Source organism: Spea bombifrons, chromosome 1, assembly GCF_027358695.1.
Source record: "Spea bombifrons isolate aSpeBom1 chromosome 1, aSpeBom1.2.pri, whole genome shotgun sequence".
Classification (NCBI taxonomy): Eukaryota; Metazoa; Chordata; class Amphibia; order Anura; family Pelobatidae; genus Spea; species Spea bombifrons.
In genome coordinates, this window is record NC_071087.1 from 4,425,256 (window position 1) to 4,445,003 (window position 19,748).

Sequence of the window (19,748 nt, forward strand, 5' to 3'; positions counted from 1 at the left end):
CCATTGAAAACAATGCATTTTGCGCCCGTACATATACTGGCATAGTCATTAAGGGGTTAAAGGGACCGTTTCATCGTTACAGCGAGCATCACAGAATTCCAAGGAAGTCCTAGGTAGACCAAGAAAGGCGCGAGCGGGGGGGGTTATAGGAACGTTCCTCCTCACCGTTGATATCGAGGAAGTCTTCAGCCATCACGGGGGGTCCCCTGTCAATAGGCTTCCCGGAACCATTAAAGACGCGACCTGCGAAATATGAAAGCGTGAGGGGTCTGTGTACGGGACGCGGACATCGATTACAGACGTTTCTCAGCCGTAATTACAGGGTCTTCTCACAGATCGGTTCATTATAACGTGCATGAGACATAATAAAAAGTACGAGTAGCCTTTTAGGAGGAAACTTATGAGATCGAACATTCTAACCGGTCAAGTAATCCAACCATTAACCTAGAGTTCTCTCCAGCGCTCGGACCTCAGAAAACCTTTGTTGGGACCACAAGCCACATCTTTATGAGAAGGACTTCCAGCACTGTCCTTCTGGATGGGACCTCGCTTTTCCGATTACGACAGATCTAGAGCCAGTGCTTCCACACGAACAAACACTAGAACTCAGAATGTTGGCGACAAAGCGGAATTCGCCCCAAAAAACGACGAGGCTTAACCCAAAATCAGGTCTTGTACTCGTAGTTTCTGCAGCCACCAGGCCAGAGCGGAGAACAACTTCAGAGAATGGCCGACAAGGCAGAAGTTTTAAGAAGAAGTCCCATGGATCATCACGCAGCTAACCATGAAATGTTGGCTTAATTAGCGTGAAGAAGACCATGTTGGGTTTGTTTTTTTCTTCTTAGCCGGTGCCCGGCAGAGGCACCGCGATGTACCTGTTCTACACAAGGACCTGCTTTAGTTTACCCCAGTGTAATGTCAGGTCTTCGTACCGCGGCTCAGCGACAGAAAGCCTCTCTTTATTGTCAGAGCACATAATGTTCCCGGAGACGTCGAAAAGGACGCTCAATGACCATGAAAGGTCAGTAACCCTGGGAGGCACAGGAACGTCCTTTCTTTAACGTTGGATCTTCTGTTATGTTTCACTGATGCAGATAACATAATAAAGCAAAATAATAAGACAGACGCAGGACATGAACATCGACCCCCCCCCCGGCCATCGACCTACAAGTCCTCAAAGCAGAATAATTCACAAAATAAAATAGGAGAAAGACCCCGGTCATCCAAAAAATGATCCAGAAGCAACTAGTATTAGAGAAAGGTTTAGCTTAACAGAACGATGCGTTTTTATTTCATCATCGCCAGCTTTGTTAAATAAGCCGTAGCATTTCAGGGGTCCGGGGGGGGAGGGGTTGAGAATTTAATAAGGAATCGAAGAATAAGGGCAGAATTTTGTAAAAAGTTCAAAAGTTTTAGATGATTTTATCATTAGAGCTATAATCATTTCCATTCATATAATTAATTCGTTCGTTTAGAGCAGATTTTCACTGGATTTGCTATTTTTTGCTAATTAATGCCATGGATGTTGCTTGCCGACCGTCTGTTATCATAAATAGTTTATAAAAACCTTAATCACCGAAACTTTTTGACCAGACCAGCGATTCTTAGTGAATCCCATTTATTCCAACATTGTACGCGGCTGTGGTTGCCACCGCTGGTTCGTTGGGCTCTTTAATTAGGAGACCTACGATGTATATTATTCACAAAGGCGGTTTAAGTGAACTAGAAGAACGCTGGAGCGTGCGGCAGCTGCAGTTTCATGTTGATAAATGTAAAATAATGCACTTGGGATGTAAAACTCCCAAAACAAAATCTAGCAACTAGAGAGTCAGAGGCTTAGATAGAATGTAAGAACATTTTACTGAGGGGGTGGTAGATACGTGGAACAGCCTCCCAGCAGAGGTGGTAGAGGGTAATACAGTGAGGGGTATTAAACATGCACGGGATAGACATACGGCTCCTGAATCTAAGACGAGACCAACGACTGATTAAGGACAAAACAAGCAGACTATAGGGGCCTCTCGCCCCTCTCGCCATAATAACCTCTCGCCACCTCGCTGACATATTTCTTTGTTGCAGGATACGACATGTAGGGGTAACGGGAACCGAGGGAAGAGATATAATCTACCAATGTACCGCATCAACATTAACGAGTACATTTTTGGTACGACCGCAAGGACGCGCCATTCATGTGTCTTCTTCAGGACTTTTAGTGGGGAGGCAGTCGTTCCATAACACGACACTAGATGGCAGTATTGAGTGGGAAACATCCGCACCCATGAACCATGAGTTTGGGTTGCTTTTGGCCAATTCTCCGTAATAACGGGTACTCGACACATAAACGTCACAGGAGATGGCGGGGCTGCCACCTTTTCAGACGAACGCGTTACAATGCGGATTATTCATCCATATAAACCTAAAATGGTGAAAATAAACACAAAAATATACAAACATTCTCCATCACTGCGACCATTTCTCATTTGTTCTCCAGGATAGCTGCTCTGTATATCCTAGTTTTTCTAATATTTTATTGTGTTTCGTTCTACTGCATCTACTGAGATGCCAATGCAAGGATCTACTACCTCTTTTCAAAAAGTATACATTTTGATACGAGATAAGAGCCAACCAATCCATTTTATCCACATGAATGTCCATATTCATTCTTAATTCGGGATATTTAGGTGTGCAAATAGAAGCAAGGACAGTTATCTAAAACGTTGGGGTCGGAGGCTTAGATGGAATGTAAGGAGGTTTTGTTCAGAAGATGAAAGACAAATGGAACAGCCTCCCAGCAGAAGTGGTAGAGGGTAATACAGTGAGGGGATTAAACACGCATGGGATAGACATACGGCTCCTGAATCTAAGACGAGACCAACGACTGATTAAGGTTTGAGTCGTTACAGCAGGAGAAACGGGCGACTAGCCGGGGGCCGAATGGTTCTTATAGCTGTATTCCTATCCCACGCAAGTTTAGATTTCCTCTACCTCTGCTTTTGGGAGACTGTTCCACTTATCTACTGTCCTCTATATGCAAATACACACATTGTCTACCGCTATACACTAACGCACACCGTACACTGACCCTCAAACATTGTACACTAACACACACACTAACAATATTCATGACCACCCAGTCTAACACTGTACACTGACACCCCTACACACACATTCACTCTAACACTGTACACTGACACCCCCCACACACACATTCACTCTAACACTGTACACTGACACCCCTACACACACATTCACTGTACACTGACACCCCCACACACACATTCACTCTAACACTGTACACTGACACCCCCCACACACACATTCACTCTAACACTGTACACTGACACCCCCCACACACACATTCACTCTAACACTGTACACTGACACCCAACACACTACATATTGACACCCCCATACACACTCACTCACTCTAAGTCTAGCACTGTACACTGACACCCCCCACACTCTTACTCCATACCCCAACACCCAACACATTTTCACTGTTTCATTTGTTTGAATTTTTCTAAATAATAGTAAATTGAAGCGTCCCTGGCTTAAACGCAGAGGGAGTCATCCTATTCCATTAAGGTGCTGAACAGCAATAGTAACAGATAGAATGTCAAGATACACAACTATACACCGCCCTTACAAACGCCTGCCCATACACACACACATTCACATTTGCCTTTGCACACACACTTTCCCTAACGTACAAACACTTTCAAGACACAAACATTCTCTCTCTCTGCCCCAACTTAATCTCTCACTATCTCTCCTCTTTTTCATTTCCTCTCTGCTCTCCTCCCCTTCTCTCCCCTTTTCTTTATCTCTGTTTTTCTCACTACCATCCCTTTCTCCCCTTCCTTTCTCCCGGTGCGAGGGAGCACTGAAGCAGAGTTCTATATTCCTCCCTCTCCCTTAATTCTGCGCCGGTTAGCAGAGGATCCATGATCTCCCCACGCGGCCCGGCTCCTCCAACAGTGATCTTCCCTCCTGTTTAAGGCATCCCAAGCAGCTACCTTGGACTACTATCCCTGATTCCAGGTATCTACTACGCCTTCACACATTACCCATGACTCTTCAATGCTCAGATTATACCCTTGCCATTTGGTGCAACATCTTCTAATGACCTACCCCCCAAGGCTTTTAATCCCCCCCCCTTTGCCAAGCAGGTACTTTGGTTAGGGGGGGGGGTATGTTCTTTTAAAATCCGGATCAGCCCGGCTAAACAACTAGAGCCATTCTAGCCTGGAAAAAAAAACTCCGCTCCCCCCTTCCCCGTCCAAATTCGATCTGCGAATACAGCCTCTCATTGACAAACGCCGTGAATGACTTCTCCGTCCTGCCAAGAGCCTGCAATGGTTTTCATGTAGGTTGGGGAGGAATAATAAAAATAGAAGAATAAAAAAAAATCCCAGCTCTCATTAAGCTCCTACGTTTCAAAATCTCCAACCTAATTAACAGCCTCCCACCGACCCATAATTCACTTTATTTAAAGACGCTATTAGCGCCCAACAAAGGGATTTACAAATGGGAAATGAAGTCGTTTTTTTTTCTAATTTCAGTGTTTTCTTCAAATGTTGTGAAACTAATTAAGGGGGTGGGGTGGGGGATGGGCTGGAGGTATGCCCCCAATTAAAGCAATTTTACACAATGCTGATATTTATTATTGGGACGTCGCGATGGCAAGAATCATAAAGCCTCGGGAGTCGCGTTCCGCCAGGGGCCGGCTCACTAAGGTGTCTCAGAAAGCATATGGCGTCAGCCGGCTTTTTGCGTTAATAGAGCCGGTTCTCGATCTGATGTTCAAGCTCTAGGTCTCGTCGCTGAGCGTTTGATCAGGAAAACGGATAGAGAGGCGTACAATAGATCGGGCCCATCTAGTCTGCCCGTTTCTCCTGCTGAAAAGAAACCGTGACGGCCTCTACCGCGTCTGCTGGGAGGCCGTTCAACTTATCCACCGTGCTAAAAAGTCCTTACATTACAATCATATAGCTGAAAATAATATGTTTCAGTTTAGCATAAAAAAGGATGTAGAGTGAGACGTCGGGGACCTCGGCGGTCTACCATTCATCGATTCCTATCTGCCATCGTATGCCGGGGCAAATAGCGTAACTGAAGCTGAATTAAGTGCCTCTCGGCAGAGCCGTCATCATCTGATCGATATCCCGTCCTGAAGCTCTCTCCCTGCTCTTCCTCCCAAAGGCTGCCTGAACCAATCAGCAACCACCAGCAACTTAACGGGAGGGGGGGATAACGAGGAGGAATAATCACGCAGAGCTATCACATGTATGTAAAGAGGTTAGAGGTGGCAGATCTGCTTTAAAGTTAGTATTTTGGGGCAATTTAATAGAAAAAAACCACATAGAAAGGTAGAGATATAAGAAGACGTCGGCGGATTTGCGTTAATGCACCGGCCGGGGTATTAAAGCCCCCCCCCACCCCCCGAGCATCCCACGTACCCAGCATGTCTTCTGAAACAGGTGTCCTGAGGATGTCTCCCGTGAACTCGCATGTGGTTTTCCTGGCATCGATTCCAGATGTGCCTTCAAACACCTGCGGAGACCCGGGGCAAGAACCCAATTATTGGCAATTAGCGAGGATTAGAGCGGCCGCGGCGGGGGGGTGGGGGGAGTCAGGTCCGAGTGAAAGCGGAGGGATAATGTGCAGGGATTTAAAAGCGGGGAGGCATTCTGCGCTCTTTCTTTTACACACGCGGGACCCCACGGCTGCCGGAGGGGAGGCTTTTAAACTCTCGGCAGCGGGCGCAAGCTCTCCGGCATTACAGGAGTTAATCAGTTTTAAACGGATGAGTGCTTTTTTGTTTTGTTTTGTGTTTTTTTTTCTTGTAATCCCCGTAAAGCATGCACAGGTTTGACCCATTCGAGCGATAAAAAAGGGATTTTTTGCCCCCAAAATATACCTGAAGGCAAAGGGCGGCGGTGAAGCAATGGTGGGTAATTAGAATGCATAGTATGCCAATAATGGGGCGAAAATCATCTTTATATCATGAAATGTGTAAGAATTGCCCCAAAAAATAGTAATGTGAAAAATTATATGCAAGAAATGAGGAAAAAATACGAACATTCATTGCTAGAGGACTATGGGGGTTAATTAAAGTGGGGTAAAAGGGTCTATTCACTAGAGATATTATTGTTTATTGTGTTATATAGCGCCATCATATTCTGCAGCGCTGTACGATGGGTTAACCTCCTGGTTCTTTGGAGGGACAGTACTGCTTTTCGACTACCGTCCCTCCTGTTCCGGGCGGCTGGCCCACTGTCCTGCTACCGTGGGCTATGGGGACTGTGGGCCGGTTGAGGAGATCCTCTGACCTCCTCTGACTGCCCCCGGGGAGCCCGCGGTAACCTTGCATCACTCTGTAGCTGAGGCTCTTCCTGTGAAGTGGACACGCCCACTTCCTCAACAAGCCCTGCCCATATCCAATGCCCTCTCCATATCCAGTCTTATGCCTTCATCGCCCAACACTGGGGCCCCGACGTGGACGCCTGAAACATTAACGGGAATGCAGGGGGTCGAGACCAATTTCTGGCTCGACTTGTTATTGGTCAAGACATAGACGACATGCTTGACATCCCTCATCCATGGTCCTACCATGACTTAACCCATGCAGCGCCACCAGCTGGTTCACCCACCTCTACCCACTGGAATTCTAAAAAGAACTCCTGAATATCATTGGCCAGCGCCAAAAAGGACTCCTGCATTTCATTGGCCAGCGTTAAAAAGGCCAATTTTTTAAGTTTGATTCTTACTTGTAATAATCCTACCCCCCGGGAGATCGGTATTAGACTGACTCGGCCCGTCTCGATGTTAAATAAGACGTTTAATTCCGTGGTCAGATAGACAGGAAGGAAGTCGCAGCGGAAGAAATGGTGGAAACCAAACCGGAGGCCGGGCGGTAAAGGCCCGGTAATTACGCCGAGGAGAAGATAATGAGGTGGTGGTTACTACGATACATTAACATTCCATTCATAAATTATGATGAGGATAATTAAAGAGAATGGGGGGGGAGTTCACTTGGATACCCAATTCCTGTAGTCAACACGGTGGAATGGACAGGTTCATCGTCTGGAGACCTAGCGGGGGCGCCTTCACGTTCTGCTAATGGAGCCCCATTATGTTCACAGGCCTTCTGCTCCATCACAGATGCCCTCCACCGGGGCAAACGGAGGAGCAGAGGTTCTGGAGCCCAACATTCTGGTCTCTCCAGAAAAGACTAAGGGAGCTCAATATGTCCGGCTTGGAGAAGAGAAGGGGGGGGGGACGTACAGGAGAGAAGTTTATTCCAAAGGAGGAGAAACGTTAGAAGAAGAGAGTCAGATAATTAGATGGACTGGAAGGAAGTTTTGCTTTACTGAGAGAGTGGTAGATAGGTGGGACAGCCTCCCAGAAGAAGTAATGAAGGAATGGACAGCGTGTATTAAAGGTGTGCCGTGTGCTTCCACCTTAGTAGATCTGTCCCTTTAATCTTCCCTCTAAAGGTTTAAATAAATACAAATAATGCAGATTCTTTTTTTTGGAGGGGGGGGTTCTGTGGCAACAACCAATTAGTGCCGGCTTTTGTGTCACATGATAATTAAGGGTTCCTGGCAAAAATAACGAATGAGGCAGAATTTGACATGATTAAAGAATGGTTCCTGGGAAGGGTTTCCGCTCATTACAGAAGAATATTTACACGACATAAGCCTGATGAGCGAGGGCCGGAGCGGGACTGGCAGGTGGCTCGGTGTAAAGGAATGGAGATGTGATTGGTATAATATTTGACACCGTTTGTGTTAATTAACCTTCGCACCGTAGATTTAATTAGATCCGTGTTGCCTCAGAGCGCCGAGGAATGCGTTGGCACAAAGCTCGTTTCTTTTGCACATCTGCAGAAAGCGGCCCTTGTGTGTGAACGAGGGCCCGGCTCTAAGCTGCTTCTGCTCGGCTCGGCTCTGAGGCTGACTCTCTAATGGGATTATGAGGGCCCTAGAAAGGTCTCGCTGGGATTAAAAGAGAGAAATTTGGCGGCTTGCCATGACAGGTCCCATGGAGGTCAAGTTGGAAGCCGACCTTGGTGATAGGATGGGGTATGGGTGGGATTTGGGGAGAGGAACATGCGCTAGGTAGACACAGGCAACAAAGGCTCCGACTGTATAATGGAAGAGGTGATGGATTATGTGCTTCGCTGCCCTTCGCCTAACCCACAGCAGCGCCACTATCTGCCCTCCTCAGTCCTACCTTGTTGGGGTCTCTACTACATGTCTTCTTCTAACTGCCCCGTCTTAGGTCTTATGGTGCTTGTATCCCCACCAAATCCAACAATTTGATGAGAGACCCCTAGTAAAGCAGAGGTCCCCGGGGCTGCGTTCCTCTGGACCTACTACCCTGGGTTCAAGAAGAATCTGAAGCTGGTAGAAGGTCTCTCGTAGACATGTAAACAGGCCCATCTAACGTTTTGATTGGGCTTCCAGCTTGTTGCCTTCAACAAGCTGGAACAAGCAGTTCATAAACAAACATTCTTATTAACGAAATACCTGGACAATGGCTTTGGCTCCCACAACCTCCAGGACTTGGCCGCTTCGGGTGGTGCCATCTGGCAGGGTGAAGTTGACGATTTCGGCGTACTGCGCAAACTGCGGGGCGAGAAGGACGGTTATGTGAAATTACTCGCTTCCGTGATGTCATCTTACTGAACTACGGGGTCAGCGCTTGTCATAAATAGAATTGCATAGTTCAACCCCACCTTATTAGCAATGCTTGCGCATGGACTGTCTTGCTGGGTTAAGGAGAATGAAAGGATCACAGAAAGGATCCAGACATCAAGGAAAGTCTGCCTAAAGCTCATGACACCCTGGTGGCTGGGTGTGGAATTGCAAGTAAAACACCCCAAAAAGTTTCAGATAGCAACCCAATATTTTTCAATCAGAACAGCCCCTCTTTTGCCCCCCAATTGCACCGCTCTGCCCCCTCTTTTGAGAGCCATCGGCATGTAATTCTCATCCCATTTTATTTTAATGTCTCCACAATACAAGATATAGAGGAGTTAACCAGATTCAGTACTGGTTCGCTGTGGCTGACAGTGATGGGATTGGTCCGTGGAATCCCCCCCCATCTGACAGCTGCGGATTCTGCGTACTTCTCCAATCCCCGGTAATCTCTGCGTTGTGTTGTGTAACCGCAGATGAATTGTTACCTTTGTTTTCATCCCCAGAAGGTCTATTTAATAAGATTACCGGCTGGTGCCCGGCCGTCAGCGCCACGCCATTTACTTCAGATGATATTGTTGCAATTATTATTGGCACAGTGGCCGGCGACTTAAGTCGAGTCCCTGCAAGATGTTCCGTGTCCTGAAAGCAGGAGCTTTGTGGGTTCGAATTACTGGCGCTGGATGCAAAGGGGGTGGAACGGGGTATTAACGGCTCCCGGCCCTTTAAGGTGGTTTTGGGAATGGGGGTGATATTTCGGGGGACTTTCCCGGCTCAAACACCACACTGAGCTGATGCTTTACGGCGATGCTAATGAAGTCCCTTCCTACATAGACTTTCCTTAGTCACAGAGTCTGGCTGTGCTACTAAGACCGAGCCATTCTATTGTTCCCCATAGGCAGTATGATAAGGAGTCGGGGTGTTTAGTAGATCGGGGCTCGATATTTCTGTTGGTGTAACAGTGTATTTAATGTAATATTCTGGACACTTAGCGATTGGCAGCGATAGCGATGAGTGAATTGCGTGGCTTTTGCTGTAATTCACGTCCGCACATTAACTTTCCTTTTTAATTCATGACCCGTGAGCTGCTATATGCGATGGAATAAAGCCCGGCCCACGCACTCAATTACACGCATTATTCTTCTAAGGCGATTAAAAGAAGGCCTTCCTACACCCGATGAGAACACTCGGGGGTCCGCGACTTTCTGGGGTCAGCCGAGGACAGAAAACTATTCCTGCTCTATACCACCGCTTACTTTATATAACACAAGCTCCCACCAAAAGCTTTTTTATTTATAAATATCAGATTATATTTTATTTTTCCAAAAAATATTGTTTTTTTTAAAAGGTTCTAGTTTTTGCCCCATAATGAAGCTGCGTATCAGCCATTTGTAGGAGTTCTCGCTCTGTTATCTGAGCCCCGATCTACTAGACAAACCCCCCGACTCCTTATCATACTGCCTGTGGGGAACAATAGAACGGCTCAGTCTTAATCACCCGATCAGACTCTCTGACTAATGAAAGTCTATGGAGAAAGACTTCATTAGCATTGCCGTAAAGCACCTCCTGTCCCTTAGCCACGCGTGTTCTGCCGTTTGGAGCATCTGTGACCCCCATGCGCGGGGCGTGACGTGTCCACGCTATTAGATCGTGTTAAAGACGGCTTCTTTTAGGGCGTTTCGGGGTCTGACGGATGAACGGATGGCCTCGTACCTTGACATTGTCCAACACGACCAGCGGCCCGTTGACCCCGCACACTGTTCGGTAACCTATAAAAAAAAAATGGGAGGGTTATTCAGACGATGCCATTCCTTTCGATTTCACATTTCTCTAAATATTCGTCTCCAAAGCCCCCTCCAGCGCATTCATCAGAGATTTACCGAGTTAAAGCAACTGCGGCTATAAAGCACAGAAATGTCTGCGTGGATCTGTGCTGAACGTTCCTGGAGGCATCAGGTCACCGCCGTACAGTAAACCATTGCTACTACTATCTTTAAGGGTGGTAGATCAGTGGAACAGCCTCCCAGCAGAGGTGGTAGAGGGTAATACAGTGAGGGTATTAAACACGCATGGGATAGACATACGGCTCCTGAATCTAAGACGAGACCAACGACTGATTAAGGAGAAACGGGCAGACTAGAGGGGCCGAATGGGGCCGATCCCCAGTCAGTTTCTATGCGTCTGTCCTGTAAATACATTACAAATAGTTGTGCTCTGTATACAGCCTATTGTGTTTAGCGCTCTTTTTTGCCCCAGTTAAACCCAGCGCTCGTCCTGGAGTTTCCGGTCATTTTCAGTCAAACCAGTAAGATTCCGGGAGAACTCGGTGGCAGAAAAGACGACACCTGATAATATTTATTCATATATATTATTATTATTATAGATAATAAGTAGTTAATAAGTCGGGAGGGGTTGGTTTTTTTGGGGGGGGGGGTGTAATTGCCCCGCCGTGTGGCAGCTGCCCTGTTTTTTTGTCTGGGAGGGACCACCATTCGTGGCGTTTCTAAGAACATAAAAGCTTCTCCGAAAACCATTTAACTTTTTAATCTGCAGAATTCCAGCAGCTGAATACCAGAGCGTGTCAGAAAAATAACTGAGCCGATCGCGGCCAACGAGGGCCGGCACCGGGAAAAAACACCAATTTCAGTCATTGAGAGCCTGACCCCCCAAAGAAAGAAAAATGAGAAAATACGCCAATACACAGAAAAAAAAGAAAAAAAAACCTTTGCAGGGGAGGAAAAAGGCAGTGTGGGTGGGCTGAGATTATAAAAGGAGGAAAGGAGAAAGCTGTTAAGGGTGATTGCTAAATTCCGAAGAAAGAAAGAAAAAAAATGTCTGCCCCCCCCCCGCACGTACCCACCCAAATTTCACAGTTCCTGTCACATAAAATCATCATTAGCCCTGAGAATAATACATCGTTAACCTCACATCTGGCCCGAGACAGAGATTAGAGGCTTAGACGGAATGTAAGAAAAGTTACTGAGAGGGTAGTGGGCAAGTGGAACAGCCTCTCGGCAGAGGTGGTAGAGGGTAACACAGTGAGGGTATTAAACATGCATGGGATAGACATACGGCTCCTGAATCTAAGACGAGACCAACGACTGATTAAGGTTTGAGTCGTTACAAAAACTATTATACTGTAACAATAAAACAGTCCCAGGAGAAAAAAAAACTACCATTTCTGCTGGGTGGCTCTTCCATTTAACTACCACCCTCTCAGTAACGTCCTTTCATTCCACCTCAGCCTCTGATCCTCTATAATAATAATAATAATCTTCCCTCGGAAAATCGGTACTGAGGCTGGAAATCCAAAAATATTCCTTTTTCTTTTTTAATAAATTTTTAGATATTTTATACCTTTTTTTTTATATACTTTCTATCATTTAAAAAATGAATACATTTGTATCTCCTATGAGCTCAGCAAACTCCGCAAACAAAGTAGTCGGCGACCAAATCTTCCTCCTGCGGACTTTGTATTATGACGGGAGGGTTTTATTTTATTTTTTTAACCATATTTTTTTTTCAGTTGTGTTTTTTTTTTATATAATTTTTATACATATTATTTTATGTTGTATGATTTTATATATATATTTTATCATTTTTATATATATTTATATTATATCATTTTATATATATATTATTTTATGTTATATCATTCTTATTTATATTATTTTATGTTGTATGATTTTTATATATATTTATATTATATCATTTATATATATATTATATCATTTTTTATATATATTATTTTATATTATATCATTTTTTATATATTATTTTATATTATATCATTTTTTTTTATATTATTTTATGTTTTATCATTTTTATATGTACACTATAGGCGATCATTTAGAAGGAATATATATTTTTTAAAATTTAATTTTTTAAAGAAAAAAAAATTATATTGGAAAAAAATGTCAGCAACATTTTAACCCCTGCTAGAAGCCACTGCTGAAAAAAAAAATAGTTTTTTCTTAGTAACATCCGCGTGAGTAGAGTAATCTACATAGGTGCTCAATACCCCCCCCCCATATCCCACTCCAGTGGTGCAGCAGATTGGGTGATGTCATCAGGCGGCCGCTGGCCTTAAAGTGACAGCGCTGCCTTGTGATCACCAGCCTGGCACTGGCAGTGTTAACCCCTTACTTACCATACTCATTTATAACATTTTAAAAACTTTTGGGTTGGGGTCGGGAAAGGGTTTATTTGTTTAAGTGCGAGTGCTTTGTGTGAATGCGCACGAGGGGGTCTTAAGAGACCCCAACATGAAGTCTCACATGAGCCAATGCTGGAGCTGGCTAGCAGTGAGTATATCGCGCATGCAATGGCAAGAGAGAGGTGTGTTTGGCCAAACTGATTTCCTTTTTTTATAGAAAAACAAAAAAATATATATTATTTTTTTGAATGCAAATAAGGGGGGGGTTATTTAAAGGGATATATGATGGCCGGAGAAAAAATTCAAGAATAAAAATCTTTTATGTATTTTATTTTATTTCCCCCAAAATATCACTTTTTTAAGGGTTTCAAATAAGGGTATTTAAAAGATTTGTTGGCCTTTAGCAGATTCTCTGTAGCCCAACTAAGGAAGAATATAAAGTTTTGGATGCCCCGAAAGGCGATGAAAGGGGGGAGTCCCCCCCCCCTCATTTTGCCCTTTGACCCGTGCTCATTGTGCGATGTGTCAGTTAGGGCAGGGCCATCAAACCGGCCGACCAATCGCAAGCCAGCGGCCCGGGTGAAAAGCCCAGCGGGGATTCTCACACTATGCCACTAATTAAGCCTGCTGACCACAGTTCCCATACACACCTGCACAGTCATGTGGGGCGGAAAAAGAAAAAAAACTTATAGAAAAAAAAAAAGCAGCCTGGCCAAGCGTGAAAGGTGAACAAGGCTGAAAGAGATGTGAAACACGGCGGGGCCGCCCGGCACAGATACGCACGGATTTCATCTTCCATTCAGGAAAAGATTCATTTGCGAGTTTTGACGCTTCCTTTGTCTCGCCCCGATTTGTGTGGCCCGGCTCGGCGGATGTATCGAGGGCCCCGTGCCAACTCACCACCGTCGTCACGTGGCCTCATCATGAAATGCCACTATGGCACGGATCTTCAAATAATATCCCCCATTCCCAGACCACAGTTCCTATCACTCTTAGCCGTCTGGAAGAGCTAACGTTACATGTGACCTCAACTTAACACATAGGAATCTACAGGAATTATATGATGGTGCTATATAAATAATAATAATAACACACATTGTACACCGCTGCGGAGTATGACGGCGATATATAAATAATAATAATAACACACATTGTACACCGCTGCGGAGTATGACGGCGATATATAAATAATAATAACACTTTGTACAGCGCTGCGGAGTATGACGGCGATATATAAATAATAATAACACACATTGTACAGCGCTGCGGAGTATGGCGGCGATATATAAATAATAATAACACACATTGTACAGCGCTGCGGAGTATGACGGCGATATATAAATAATATACATTGTACAGCGCTGAGGAGTATGACGGCGATATATAAATAATAATAATAACACACATTGTACAGCGCTGCGGAGTATGGAGGCGATAGATAAATAATAATAACACACATTGTACAGCGCTGCGGAGTATGACGGCGATATATAAATAATAATAACACACATTGTACAGCGCTGCGGAGTATGACGGCGATATATAAATAATAACACATTGTACAGCGCTGAGGAGTATGACGGCGATATATAAATAATAATAATAACACATTGTACAGCGCTGCGGAGTATGACGGCGATATATAAATAATAATAACACACATTGTACAGCGCTGCGGAGTATGACGGCAATATATAAATAATAATAACACACATTGTACAGCGCTGCGGAGTATGACGGCGATATATAAATAATAATAACACATTGTACAGCGCTGCGGAGTATGACGGCGATATATAAATAATAATAACACACATTGTACAGCGCTGCGGAGTATGACGGCGATATATAAATAATAACACACATTGTACAGCGCTGCGGAGTATGACGGCGATATATAAATAATAATAACACACATTGTACAGCGCTGCGGAGTATGGTGGAGATATATAAATAATAATAACACACATTGTACAGCGCTGCAGAGTATGACGGCGATATATAAATAATAATAACACACATTGTACAGCGCTGCGGAGTATGACGGCGATATATAAATAATAATAATAACACACATTGTACAGCGCTGCGGAGTATGACGGCGATATATAAATAATAATAACACATTGTACAGCGCTGCGGAGTATGACGGCGATATATAAATAATAACACACATTGTACAGCGCTGCGGAGTATGACGGCGATATATAAATAATAATAACACACACTGTACAGCGCTGCGGAGTATGATGGCGATATATAAATAATAATAACACACACTGTACAGCGCTGCGGAGTATGACGGCGATATATAAATAATAATAACACACACTGTACAGCGCTGCGGAGTATGACGGCGATATATAAATAATAATAACACACACTGTACAGCGCTGCGGAGTATGACGGCGATATATAAATAATAATAACACACATTGTACAGCGCTGCGGAGTATGACGGCGATATATAAATAATAATAATAACACACATTGTACAGCGCTGCGGAGTATGACGGCGATATATAAATAATAATAACACACATTGTACAGCGCTGCGGAGTATGGCGGCGATATATAACTAATAATAACACACATTGTACAGCGCTGCGGAGTATGACGGCGATATATAAATAATAATAACACACATTGTACAGCGCTGCGGAGTATGACGGCGATATATAAATAATAATAACACACACTGTACAGCGCTGCGGAGTATGACGGCGATATATAAATAATAATAATAACACACATTGTACAGCGCTGCGGAGTATGACGGCGATATATAAATAATAATAACACACATTGTACAGCGCTGCGGAGTATGACGGCGATATACAAGTAATAATAACACATTGTACAGCGCTGCGGAGTATGACGGCGATATATAAATAATAATAACACACATTGTACAGCGCTGCGGAGTATGACGGCGATATATAAATAATAATAACACACATTGTACAGTGCTGCGGAGTATGACGGCGATATATAAATAATAATAACACACATTGTACAGCACTGCGGAGTATGACGGCGATATATAAATAATAATAAAAACACATTGTACAGCGCTGCGGAGTATGACGGCGATATATAAATAATAATAACACACATTGTACAGCGCTGCGGAGTATGACGGCGATATATAAATAATAACACACATTGTACAGCGCTGCGGAGTATGGCGGCGATATATAAATAATAATAACACACATTGTACAGCGCTGCGGAGTATGACGGCGATATAAAAATAATAATAATACACATTGTACAGCGCTGCGGAGTATGACGGCGATATATAAATAATAACACACATTGTACAGCACTGTGGAGTGTGATGGCGATATATAAATAATAATTTTGCCGGGGTGGGGGGGGCTCACGGGGTCGTGCGGATGGAGGCTCTCGGGGGGGGGGGGTGAGGCTGTGCCCAGGGCTGGCTGCCAGGTTGCCGACGTGCCAAGCTGTTAAGATGAGCCAAGTGAGGGGGGGCATTTACAAGGAGCCGTTGGGTTAGGTGCCAGAGAGCACTGACTTGGATGTACAATGAAACCCGAGGCAAGAGGGGGGCTTCCCACCGCGGGCGCCGGAGAGCTGCCAACAGCCTGTACCGCACGGCATTCTGGGAAATCCAGACTTTACAAGAACCCCAAACAATTCTTGGTAAAAGCGTCTCGTATGAATACAGCGCTGGGGGGTTATATTCCTGTATACAACGCTGGGGGGTTATATTACTGTATACAGCGCCGGGGGTTATATTACTGTATACAGCACGGGGGGTTATATTACTGTATACAGCACGGGGGGTTATATTACTGTATACAGCACAGGGGGTTATATTACTGTATACATCGCTGGGGGTTATATTACTGTATACAGCGCTGGGGGGTTATATTTCTGTATACAGCGCTGGGGGTTATATTACTGTATACATCACGGGGGGTTATATTACTGTATACAGTGCTGGGGGTTATATTACTGTATACAGCGCTGGGGGTTATATTACTGTATACAGCGCTGGGGGGTTATATTTCTGTATACAGCGCTGGGGGGTTATATTACTGTATACAGCGCTGGGGGTTATATTACTGTATACAGCGCTGGGGGGTTATATTACTGTATACAGCGCTGGGGTTATATTACTGTATACAGCACTGGGGGTTATATTACTGTATACAGCGCTGGGGTTATATTACTGTATACAGCGCTGGGGGGTTATATTACTGTATGCAGCGCTGGGGTTATATTACTGTATACAGCGCTGGGGGGTTATATTACTGTATACAGTGCTGGGGGGTTATATTACTGTATACAGCGCTGGGGGTTATATTACTGTATACAGCGCTGGGGTTATATTACTGTATACAGCACTGGGGTTATATTACTGTATACAACACTGGGGGTTATATCACTGTTTACAGTGCTGGGGGGTTATATTACTGTATACAGCGCTGGAGGGTTATTACTGTATACAGCGCTGGGGGGTTATATTACTGTATACAGCCCTGGGGGGTTATTACTGTATACAGCGCTGGGGGTTATATTACTGTATACAGCGCTGGTGGTTATATTACTGTATACAGCGCTGGTGGTTATATTACTGTATACAGCACTGGGGGTTATATTACTGTATACAGCGCTGGGGGGTATATTACTGTATTCAGCGCTGGGGGGTTATATTACTGTATAGAGTGCTGGGGGGTTATATTACTGTATACAGCGCTGGGGGTTATATTACTGTATACAGCGCTGGGGGTTATATTACTGTATACAGCGCTGGGGGTTATATTACTGTATACAGCGCTGGGGGGTATATTACTGTATACAGCGCTGGGGGGTTATATTACTGCATACAGCGCTGGGGGTTATATTACTGTATACAGCGCTGGGGGGTTATATTACTGTATACAGCGCTGGGGGGTTATATTACTGTATACAGCGCTGGGGTTGTATTACTGTATACAGCGCTGGGGTTGTATGACTGTATACAGCGCTGGGGTTGTATGATTGATACAGCGATGGGGTTATATTACTGTGTACAGCGCTGGGGGGTTATATTACTGTATACAGCGCTGGGGGGGTTATTACTGTATACAGCGCTGGGGGTTATATTACTGTACACAGCGCTGGGGGGGTTATTACTGTATACAGCGCTGGGGGTATTACTGTATACAGCGCTGGGGGGGTTATTACTGTATCCAGCGCTGGGGGGTTATATTACTGTATACAGCGCTGGGGGGGTTATTACTGTATACAGCGCTGGGGGGTTATATTACTGTATACAGCGCTGGGGGGTTATATTACTGTATACAGCGCTGGGGGGTATTACTGTATACAGTGCTGGGGGGTATTACTGTATACAGTGCTGGGGGGGTATTACTGTATACAGTGCTGGGGGGGTATTACTGTATACAGCGCTGGGGGGGTATTACTGTATACAGCGCTGGGGGGGGTATTACTGTATGCAGCGCTCTTAAAAGGCACATGTCAGATAAAATAACAATCAAATGAAGAACATTTATCTCTATTGTTATTATTATTATTGTTATTATTATTATTATTATTATTAATGAGATAATATATAGAATTATTAGGACTTTCTTATATTACAGTTGACATTTTTTAGGGAAATTCAAGTGACCCCCCCCCCCCCCGCCGAAATATGAGGATTTCTATGATTTGTTAACTTCACTAATACCTTTGAATGTAAATGAATATGGATTGTTTTATATAGCGCCATCATATTCCGCAGCGATGTACAATGGGATATGTAAAGCCTGCCATGTTCCTATGAATGTATGGACTCATAGAATGTAGGCTGGGGAAGGGGCCAGGGCAGAGGGCCGGGGAAGGGGCCAGGGCAGAGGGCCAGGGAAGGGGCCAGGGCTGGGGGCCGGTGAAGGGGCCAGGGCTGGGGGCCGGGGCAGAGGTGCAGAGCGCCCGCCCGCAGGGTGTGAGGCTCCGTGTATGCCTTCACGCCTGGCAGAAAGAGGGTCAGGAGGTCAGGAGCCCTCGGCTCTGCCACCGCTGGGCCGGGGCAAACTCAAAGCGCAACGTGCTGCGTCCGATCAGGATCTCCGAGCGTCACCGGTAATGGCCTCTGTCAGGAGAATCCGGGGAAGAACAAGGAGTCCCAAGAATTGAGTGGGGGAAAAAAACAGGACTTGGGGTGCAGGCCAGGGACAGGTCGCGCCTATTGTTGGTTACAACTCCCAACACCCTTCGCCGCACGGTATATGTGGCCCGCGGATAGGAGTTGCGGCTACAGTATCCTACAAACCCCATCATGCTCAGCCGGCCGAACCCCTGGGCTGTTTACAGTATTATACAGTAATCCAGGAACGCAACTCTCAGTGCGCTCAGCCAACTCATAGCTCAGGGCCACCGGGCTTTATTCGCTAAAGAGAGCGTTTGCAGGAGAGATGCAGCTTCACTGTGCATTATAAAGGGGGCGTCCCTGGGGGGGCCTCTCCTGCTGTATAATGTATGAAGAATAACCCCCTGTGCCCCCGAAACCTGCCCCAGAGGGCATTTAGTTGTAAGCAGAGAGGGGTGCAGAGGTCGTTTCCATCCACACAATGGGGGGATGATGAAGTAAAGGGTTAAGCAGCCGTAATGACCTGTTAATTATTTTCACACCCACCAGGCACGGTATGCAACCCCCGGACCCCCGCTCCTACAGGACTCATGTCACATCCAATCAGGTCATCCGCCAGATGCCAAACCCCGGACCCCCCAGACCCCCCCGGACCCCCGGACACAGGCTGGGAGCCTCCATCTCACAACCACCATAAAAAGAGCTCTGAGTGCCGCGGGGCAAATCCTTACAGTATATAAATATAAGGTATCTGCCCCCACGGCCCCCATGGGCCAAAACCAGGGGT

The 19,748-nt window shown here is 45.3% G+C and overlaps 1 protein-coding gene across 1 annotated transcript in view; it reads right to left on the reverse strand.

Moving 5' to 3' along the window:
- The window catches only part of ATP6V1B1 (ATPase H+ transporting V1 subunit B1), a 29,501-nt gene that overhangs the window by 4,445 nt on the left and 5,308 nt on the right, over positions 1-19,748 (reverse strand). Inside the window, exons 2-5 of the mRNA XM_053458090.1 lie at positions 10,419-10,474; positions 8,535-8,633; positions 5,460-5,553; positions 166-243 (exon numbers count right to left, since the gene is read on the reverse strand). Coding sequence (XP_053314065.1) covers positions 166-243; positions 5,460-5,553; positions 8,535-8,633; positions 10,419-10,474 — 327 coding nt within the window. The remainder of the gene's footprint in view (positions 1-165; positions 244-5,459; positions 5,554-8,534; positions 8,634-10,418; positions 10,475-19,748) is intronic.